We start from the raw sequence: 9,968 nt of genomic DNA, 5'->3' as shown, positions 1-9,968 counted from the left end.
TCGGACTGATCGCTGTTATTTCTGCCCTAATAAAAGACATTACAACAAGCTTACTTTATTCATAAAGATCTTTTCAGTACACTGTAGCCATCATCCGGACACTCAAAAGGGCAACGGACACATGACCGACCCACACACACACACACACACACACACACACATCTGCCATGTGATTACTGGGCATGTGCAATGTTCAAAGCCTGAAGACAACATTGTCCATAAATGTCAAAATAAACAAGCTGTGGAATGGAGCCCTGTGGATACATTTACTCGTGACGTGGACCTGCACACAAAGCAATTACATTCTCCATAATACTAATATTAACACATGGAAGTACATAACAAAAAAAAAAAGGATCTGTAATTTAGTCTCTTGCCTTCTTTATGTAACCGAACCCCCGTTAATCTGTTAGTCTGTAATCCAACATGACTAACTCACAGGTCACTCCATAATTTATGTACAGTACATTCAGAATAAAGCCTTATTTAGTGCAGATACATGAAAACAGTGCTGTTGTTGTTTAAACCATCTGACATCATATGGTTGTACCGCCATTTGGGTCACTTCCCATTCAAGCCCCCCCCCCCAAAAAAAAAAATCTCCACAGCACCATTCTTCCAATGTCATATACACACTCGGATGAATCTTTAAAGACATCACATATTCAGATCTCACACAGTATTTACACTTTACAAAAGTATTTTTCTTATCTCTTACGCCTTTCTGAACTCTCTGAATGTTGGACACTTAAAAGATTAAGATGTCTCGGTTGTTTTATCACAAGAGAACATGACTCATAAATACAGGTTCAGTAGTTAAAAAAACAAAAAACAGGGACATAAATATATTAAAATGTGTCTTCTTCAGAGATCTGGTGCAATCCTCTGCAATTGGCTCTTTTTTTCTTTTTTTTTAAGCTTGAACTGTAAGCTGCAATTGTGATCACAATAGATGCATGCACTACCAAGGTGCTTAGTACCCTTGATGCAGAGGGATGAGCAAAAATAATTAAAAACAGAACATTGCACTATTCCCAAGTGTTACTGATTATTGTACTAGGTTCAGGAGAAAGCAACCCTCATCAGTCAGACCTTGGTGGAGCAGACACCATCGAACAAACTCAGCTTTGTTTCAAATGTGGACTATATTATCTCTAACCTTTGTTAAAATTGCAAAAAAAACAAAAAAAAAATGCCACGATTGTATATTAACAAGACAACTTAACCAAACCCCATCAAAATGAGCTAATAGCCGACAACATACATTCACCAATATAGTATGCCAGAATTCTAGATGTGCCCTCAACATCCTTCATTCGATCTGCTCGAAGTTGAGCACATGGCCGTCAAAGTGCGTGAGGACGTGCCTCTCGAAGAGCTGCTGCTGACAGTTGAGGGGAAACTGCTCGGAGCAGACGGGGCAGACCTTCCAGTGGCTCTCCACGTGCTGCTCGAAGCTGCGCTGCTCAAAGTGAGGCGGGAAGATCACCTCGCATAGAGGACAGCGCCGGTGCACGTCAGTGCTGCAGACAGAAAATAAAAAGCACAGGTGATAATATTATGAAATGTGTTGTTTAAAAATGTTTTTTTTTTAAATGATCTGATCCTTGTATTATTTTTCTTTTCCAGACGTAACGAGAGAGAGGGAGATTTTTAGGCGAGTATTAACTTTCAGATAATGGCACTATAAGAAACTTAGGATATATTTTTTGTACATACAAAACATACAAAACATTTTGTCCGGTTGTTTCAAATGTAAAGCCAGCAAGTTGTAAATCTTTATGTGAAAAGATTCAAGATTATATTAATGTATCCCCCCCCCCCCAAAAAAAAAGTCATGATTCTTTTAGGCTGATTTTTAGTCATATTATGTATTTCAATTAGAGAAGATGAAAATTCATTTATAAAAACTACAACCTTCCAAATCTGTCATTTTCTTTTCCATCTTAGATCCGTTTAGCTCACCACCGAAACCAGGATGCTTTCATTGTAGTTGAATATAAATGTAATTAATCAAAAGTCATTTCTATGAGGTTGAAGAGTCACAGTACCTGGATTCAAAGCAGAAGCTGCTCCTGGTTTCACCATGGTGACGGGACTGATGATCACACGAACGCTGAGCCTCATCTGCACCCTAAGAAACACGACCCAAAACACATTCTCAGCTTTGTACTCATGCAAAAATACCACACAGTAAACACTGGTCAAAAAAAAAAATCTCCGTCTTCATTTTGTGTGTACAAAGATACAACCTGACAGAAACAAACTGATCTCAGGTCTGTCTCTTTGAACAATCTCCCCTAATTACTCTCTGAGTCCTTGTCGTCTTCATTTCTCTGGAGCATTGAGCGAGTGACGTTAATTAACGCTTTAATCAAATGAGTTCAGGCCTTCACAATTTAAGGGCGAGCTACTAATTCTCATCATACATCGAGGACGAGTTCTCTGGAGACGGACAGAGAAGGATCAGTGTGACGGCGAAGGTTTGATAAAACGATACCAATAGAGACTGAGATCAATTATAATGCTTGGGCAGAAAAAGTTTCAAACTAAAATACTGCACTTTTAATCGTCTATTATTTGCTTGTTAATGAACATCATACCAGGATGTGTTTAAGTTTAAGGGCATTGATTTTTTAATGTGTTTACATTCAGCGGTTCCTGTGGTGGATGCTCCGTGCTCTCGGGGGGAGTCGTAGTGCGGGACGGTTGGATGCAGACCACCTCTTGATCCCAGCCGGGCGCCCGAGGGCCAGGGCTCGGGGGCGTGATAGGTGGCGCGCAGGGAGGGGCACAGGGTGGGGCCTCAGGCGGAGGACGGGTCATGTGCTCCGGAGACAGAGCAATATCCACACATTCTGAGAAACGGAGACAAGTGTTTTATTATCCTGATCAAACAGCAGCAAAACACGTAGATCTTTTGAAATGCACTGATCTCGTTCACCTCTCGTGGTGTGGGTGGAGTAGGGATTGCCGTACTGCAACTCCGCAGGCCTCTGTGGCACCAGTGGGGGAGGAGAAGGGTCCTGAGGATAAGGAAGAGGGTAGCGGAGCATCATGGTCTGCCTCATCTCAGCGCCCTGCACAGCAGCTTCCTGTTCCCTCTGCTTAGTCACGAAGCGCTGCAGCTCCTGGAAGGGAGAACAGATCCATCCCATTGTGTCACAGGACCTCGAGATAAACACCGAATTTCTACCTTGCTCTTTTAAACAGATATTTTTAGCTTTGAAAGGGATGTCACAGTGTAAATAATAATACGTTCTTGAGATCACATCGTCTGAAGAGAAAGGGACTCAGCTTCCTTGAGGAACTATTTTCATAGAACTTTTTCATGGCCGCCATAAGAAAGTGTTTCCAACTGAGTTAAGTTTTCCTCTACATTGTGTCTGCCCTTTGTGATTATATCTCAAACAAGAGCATTAGTATCCTACTCATTACTGTAATGGGTGTCAGACTCTGGCTTCCTCTTTCCTTGCTTTGCTGATGGAGGCTTTCGCCACCCCCTCCTTCCTTTAAGCTATTTCTCTCTTTGAAATCCTCTCTTGATGACTTCATTAGTGCGCTGCTCTCAGGTTTAACATTTAAACCAGGGTTGTGATGGGGGAAACAGACACATTGCATGACATTTGCACTGTCTAATGGCACTGCACCCAATAGGCAAAAGAAGCAAGTATAGATGTATTAATTAGGTGGTGGTGGGGAGTCTGGAGACAGGGAGGAATGGTTACAGAAAGACTTATTACACTGCACTAAAGCATGCTTAATTGAATGTGATAATGCTGCTATGGACTTCCACTGAGAGCCTACATCACCTTTACATTTCTGCTGTCAGAACCTTTAGGTCAGGATGCTAATTTATATAGTTTAAAACAAAGGCAAATTTTCTAAATTGATAATACAAACTTATTTCACTTTCATGATGAGACCCAAACAGTCTTAAATATAAAAGGAAAACCAATGTATAAACAGTGTACACTGCTTTACCTCCTGCAGCTGCTGTTTGTCTCTGAGGGCCTGAGCGAGGTTGTGTTTCAGCTCCGTCATCTCACTAGCTCGCTCCGCCATCTGCATCTACAGACGTACGAGGAAAGGAAAAGAAGCACGGTGACACCAGGACGGACGTCACAACAACGGCATGGCAAAGCCAATAATCAAACACGATTCCTTAGCTTGTCACGTAAAGGCTGAGAATGTTATGAACAGAAAAAAAGCCACAACAGAAACTTACAACTAGAGGGTCACTCAAAACATTTCATTCCTCGGCCAAGGCCCTGCAGTCTTTCTTAATTAAATTACAACATAATCCAAATTCCGTCCATATCCGAATAGCTTCCATTGGGGTCCTAAATTGTCAAGTCCCTTTAACTGGATCCACCCCCATGATGCAAAGGGTTCTACAACGCAGTCACACCAAGCCCCATAAAAAATCCATCAAGGGATCTGTTTGATTCTGCTAACAAAGAAACAAATAGATACAACATATATTTAATCAGCAAATAATAGATCAATTATTTTGAGACAAATTGTTCCATCCATGTATTTTCTGTCTTTAAAATTTGGAAAGGTTCATTACTGTTTGACATTAAAGAGACAAGAGCAAAATTTAAAAAAAAAAAAAAAGTTGTATTATTGAGGACTAATCCAAGATCCAAAGATATTACTATTACATAAGTCAGAGGCATCACTTCAGCTCAACGTATTCAACTTCTTTAAAGAACGTTATATTTGGTATTTCTGCACATGTTTTTCATCCCTGTAAGTTGCCAGTTGTGTAAAAGACACCCCTCTCCCCAAAAACAAACAACAACAAAATCTCCCACGGAAGAAATTAGGAGCATGAATATTAGAGTGTTCTTACAAAAATTTATTTTTAGGGTTTTAGGAATAGAGTTGTTCTATTGAGAAATCCTTTAATACATCAAATAAATTAAGTAAAGACTCAAAAACAACTTAATCTTATTTAGACCAAAGAGACAACATTACATAACTATTTAAAAGAAATTTTTACATAACTTTGAATTGCCATTATAAAAACAGTTTAAGGTACTCGCTTCACTACTTTGATTTGTCTCGCTTTCTGCTTGGATTTCTCCTGGATTTGTGTCGACTGCTCGGCGCAATTATACGTAAGCAAACGCACAGCCGAGCTAGTGAACATAATATTTGGTCAGCTGAGTTTTATTTAATCTGGAGGAATTAGATGTATGTTGTTTACTGTAAAACACTCAACAAACGCCAAAGAAGCAGGATTTGTGCCCTGGGCTGAAGATGCAGACCAGGGGATCGCAGTAAATCTCTTACTTTCTAACACCAGTGACCCTGTGGGATAGTTTACATGCTCTTCTCTCATTTCATCCCATTACAAAGGTTCCAAATCCCTTCCTCTCCCAGTTCCCCTTTCTGCTTCATGTCTGCCTGTCTATTCTACCTTTTTTTGCTCTTAAATCCTTGTCCCGTCATTCTTTCATCTCCCTTTGTCTTCTCTCACTCTCACCCTTTTTTGTAAATTTATGGGTCAGCAATTGAGGGTTAAGTTCAGGTGAAGGGATTCTGCAACGGTGTATGTCTCTCCCCCTCTCTCCCCGGCTATGCTTCTCCCTCGCTCCGTCCTCTGGGTGGCTGGTGTAAACAGCCATAAAGCATGGCGTTCCGCGGCTGCCTCTCTTGTCAGTCTCCAGGTCCATTAAGAGAGACTCGGGGGCCCTAGGCACTTGTCTCGGAAAAGAGACTCTATCAAAGACGGGAGAGAGCCTGATTTACAGCAGCGATAAACACACCCTAACTCACGGATATTAAATGCTAGCAGGTACTTTGGCAGACATTCGCACGCAAAATGCAGCGGGACCACATACACACAGCGGAGCTCAGAGCGCAAACCGAATTGTGCGCACACACACACGCGTACCACACACATTGTTTTGTGTATGCACTGGTTATGTTAATGCTCTAAAGTAAACATTAGCCTCAAGCTACACACACTCGACTCCAGTCAGCAAAGATGAGACTCTTTAAAACAGACCATTAGTTGAATTAATTTTAAATTACCATAAATGTAATATTTATGTTTTGGATCATTTTTTTGGACGTAAATAAATAATAATTTATTGAAAGATACAACACTGGCCTTTAGGAAATACAGGATTAACATTTCATTACCATTTTTTGACAAATTATATATGAACTGGACTATATGTGAATTTTTTTTTAAAAAAAGGCAGAGAATTCTGCTTTAATAAACATAATAGACAGTGTACCCAGCCTCTGGTCCGTAGCCAGTAAGGATACCCTCCACCACTACCCGGGACCCATATTTTGGATAAGCAACTAAGACGAGATGACTATGATGATCTCATAGTCATGGGTTAACGTCATTGTAATTCATTATATGAATTAATTCAATATTTTTTGCTACTGTGTCTTACTCTGAATCGTTCCTCCTCATTGGCCAATCGCTGTTTGAGCGTCTCGTTGATTGCGCACTGCTCCCTCCATTTCTCCTCCATCATTGCCAACTCCGCCTCCACTGAACGAGTCTGTTCCTTCTCTGCCTCCCCCATACTCCTCCCCTTCACCTCCGGCAGCACCTGCTCCTCTACAACATCCCTCACTTCCTCAGATCCCTCCTTCCCTGATATTTCCACCTCTCCATGCTCTTGGCTACTCTGCCTTTCATTTTCCACCTCCACCCAGCTTGTCATCCTCAGGCTCTCCTCTGGGAGACTGTCCTTCTCCTCTGTCTCTCTATCTTCTCTCTTGCTGTCTTCCCCTACCCCCACCATGCCCCTTTCCTCCGGTGTTTTTTCTCCCTGGCTCTCCTCTGTTTCTGTGCTGATGTATAAATTGGATTGTGTGGATTCCCTGTTAGTTTGTTCTGCACTGATTGACATCTCAACGGCATCTTGCAGAACTGCTGCAGCAATATTTCCTGTAGAAACACACAAAGCAAATGTTCAACACAAAGGATTTCATATTCAGCAGCACAATATTTGATTCAGGTAACTTTTAGTATTATGTTAACTTTTGTTTTCATTCTGTATGGTAATAATAATAAGAAAAAAGAAAAAAAAAACAACACTGGGAGTGTTGCAGTCATGATGACTATCTGTTACCCAAGCTCATCAATTCCCATTTCATTTTACTTCCTGCACTTCCGAGAAAGACATTTCAATTGTTAGTTCCAGTGACGGCAGCCATAGCAACAGCCCGGACAGACTGTCCAGTCACGTAAATGAGAGACACGCAAGTCTGTGTTTTCTGTGTTCTGTTAGTTATTGCACAGAAATACTGTTAACTGATGATACATTTTCAGTCGTGTGATGTTCAAAATAATGACTGTTTTTTTTAGACTGCAATTCAATGGAACACAAGTGGAGAGAGTTGGGTAACTTAATTTTTTTTAAATGCGTGTGTGTGTGTGTGTGTGTACCTCCCGTTGGTGACTCCGGACTAGGTGTCAGTGTCTCCTGTGTTGTTTCTGTTGACACATTTCTCTTTGGCTCCTGTCAAAATTTTTAAAACAAAAACATTTACAACAAATGTCATTCCTTCTGGCTTTGGTATAAATTGCTCTGCAAGCAATAATTATTTTTAGCACCATATTAAAACATGACGTATTAACAGGACTCACCCCATGTGATTCAGATGTGTTCAGTTTGGCGACCTGCCTGCGGAGGCGCTGACACTCCCGGTACTTCTCCTTGTAGTGCTCAGCTGCCATGTGGAGACGCAGCTTGAGCTCCTCCACCTCCCTCTGCAGCTCGGCCTCCGCCTCTGACACCACTAACACGTCAGGCATCCCGTCCTCACTGGTTCCAACACCCTGAAAGATGAGGACATTTAAAAAAAGAAGAAATTCAGGGGGGAAAAAACATGGAAAACAGAAATGGCAGAAGCTTGTCCTCTCATATTCAACAGAATCAGGAAGCACTTACCACTTCCTTCTGTGCAGTGCTTCTCATACGGTCAAGTTGACTTTCTATACGTTGGCACTCGGTCTGAGCATCAGCTAGGCTGGCACGGAGCTTGTCGGCTTCCAGGCGGGCGCGGTATAGCTCGGTTATGGTGTGGTCGCGGGCGCTGGCTGAATCACGGAGCTCTGAAGCCAACAGGGACGCCTGCTGTCGGGATGCTTGGAGTTGCTCCTCTGCCTGCCGGAGGTGTTCTCGTACACGGGTCAGCTCTGCCTGATAACATGCAGAAGGAGTTGAAATAAAGCAAGAAAATAAATTATATATGGACACCAATTATGGGTGCTCCCACTCGAGGATTTTCATTATATAGGGATTATCTTGTCAGTTTTGTTGATAACATTCCAAACACTACCTTGTCGGCCTTATGTGCCAGCAGCTCTTTCTCAAGATTGTCCCGTTGGGCAACGCAGGCCCGAAGCCTCTCCAGCTCCTCCTGGAACTGGGCAATGGTCACCTCTCGGTTCAACTCGACTGCCTTCAGCATCTGCAGCTCTGCACTCAGTTTAGTGTTCTCCAGCTCGGTGCTGCGGAGGTGAGCCTACACCGACAAAACAGAATGGAGAGAATGCGAAAGAATGATAAAGATGCAATGACAGGTTTTGCACTAATTGATTTGTCTGTAGCTTGTCAGTGTCTAGGAGCTTTCTCTCACCTTATAAAGGTCTCTCTCATCCTTCTCGTTCTTCAGCTGGCTCTCCAGGCTGTCTCTCTCTGCTGTCAGCTTCTTCAGACGGTCACGTAGACTTTAAAAATTATAAAAATGCATTTGTTAAAGGTTTTATTGTGCCAATAAATTTCTCAAAATTATCATATCACATATTACACTAATTCTGTTTATTAACTAAACAGCTTCAAACGATTTTTTTAAAATCATGTTAAGTGTGTAGAAATTCCCAAAATTTTAAAATAGGTTGTTGCCAAGTTCTGGACTGCCTCAATTATCCAAATGGCCCGAGGAAAAAAGCGGATGCGGGAAGCACTTCATGAAATGCACTACGGCATCTTTGGGCTAAATGCTACCATTGTTAATTGTCTATTTAAATTTTATGGCGTCATGGATAGTTTGACTCAAATTAATCATTATTTTTGAGGCTTTAATTTGCCTTTTGCAATATTTTTCCCACCCAATGCAGACCAGTGGAAAGATAAAGATGTCAACTGAGGGGAAGGCAGACAAGAAATCTTCCTCAAACAGAGTCATTTTTGTTGACATGTCCTTGTAGACATGAATGAGTTTGGGTGATTTACAGTTGCATGCTTTCTTTCACAACTCACCAATCTAGCTCCGTCTCCTTTTGCAGGCCTCTCTGGGTGACTCCCAGCAGGTCCTCCTCCAGCTGGCGGACCCGATCCGTGGCGTCTGTCAGCCTCCTCCTCACCTCCTCCCTCTCCTCTGACAGGCCCTGCGACGAGCGCAGCAGCTCCTACGGGACAGAGAGGCCGCAACAGACAGTCGCCGCTACTGCAGGAGTGTTGAACTCCACAGTGGAGAAACAGCGCTGAACAAAGTCAAGATTATGCAATACTCTTGACTGATGTTACATTGTATATACAGTATTTACTTTTAGCTGTGTATCTCATGTGCATAAAGCAAGTTGTAATTTCATGAGTTAAAAGTCTAAATGACTTTTAACAAAGTTAAAAAAAATTGCTTTTGTAATAAGTACTTCTATATGTACTTGAAAAAATATTTGCAAAACTGCATAAGTTAATATTTCATGAGATATTTCCATTTCCTCTCTGCATCCCACCGCTATAGCTAGCTTCCAGTGCAGCTGTAATAATTTTGCCTCTGGGGATTGGTAACATCTTTTCTCCATAATCACTAATCTCCAGTTCCACATTATGACCCATGGGGGTCTTTGAATGAATACAAATCTGCATGTTTTCCATCAAGACAGTCATGTGAGTTCAAACTGATCTAACAGTAACAGTATGTGGTAAATACATGTGGGAATAACCCGTCTCATCCGGTCTGTTCTTAAAGACAAATTCCTG

General features: G+C 41.8%; 1 protein-coding gene across 2 annotated transcripts in view; it reads right to left on the bottom strand.

Annotated features, from left to right (window-relative positions):
- Window positions 1–9: 9 nt before the first annotated feature.
- The window catches only part of tax1bp1a (Tax1 (human T-cell leukemia virus type I) binding protein 1a), a 19,530-nt gene continuing 9,571 nt past the window's right edge, over window positions 10–9,968 (bottom strand). For both annotated transcript variants that reach the window (XM_068332275.1, XM_068332276.1), the window contains exons 6-17: window positions 9,246–9,394; window positions 8,623–8,713; window positions 8,323–8,508; window positions 7,932–8,183; window positions 7,628–7,819; window positions 7,427–7,499; window positions 6,423–6,925; window positions 3,985–4,071; window positions 2,945–3,131; window positions 2,650–2,858; window positions 2,052–2,134; window positions 10–1,523 (exon numbers count right to left, since the gene is read on the bottom strand). In XM_068332275.1, the coding sequence (XP_068188376.1) occupies window positions 1,313–1,523; window positions 2,052–2,134; window positions 2,650–2,858; window positions 2,945–3,131; window positions 3,985–4,071; window positions 6,423–6,925; window positions 7,427–7,499; window positions 7,628–7,819; window positions 7,932–8,183; window positions 8,323–8,508; window positions 8,623–8,713; window positions 9,246–9,394 (2,223 nt within the window). In that variant the 3' untranslated portion in view covers window positions 10–1,312. The remainder of the gene's footprint in view (window positions 1,524–2,051; window positions 2,135–2,649; window positions 2,859–2,944; window positions 3,132–3,984; window positions 4,072–6,422; window positions 6,926–7,426; window positions 7,500–7,627; window positions 7,820–7,931; window positions 8,184–8,322; window positions 8,509–8,622; window positions 8,714–9,245; window positions 9,395–9,968) is intronic.

This window comes from Antennarius striatus, chromosome 14, assembly GCF_040054535.1.
Source record: "Antennarius striatus isolate MH-2024 chromosome 14, ASM4005453v1, whole genome shotgun sequence".
In the NCBI taxonomy this organism is placed as follows: Eukaryota; Metazoa; Chordata; class Actinopteri; order Lophiiformes; family Antennariidae; genus Antennarius; species Antennarius striatus.
This window is presented reverse-complemented; position numbering and strand designations above follow the sequence as displayed.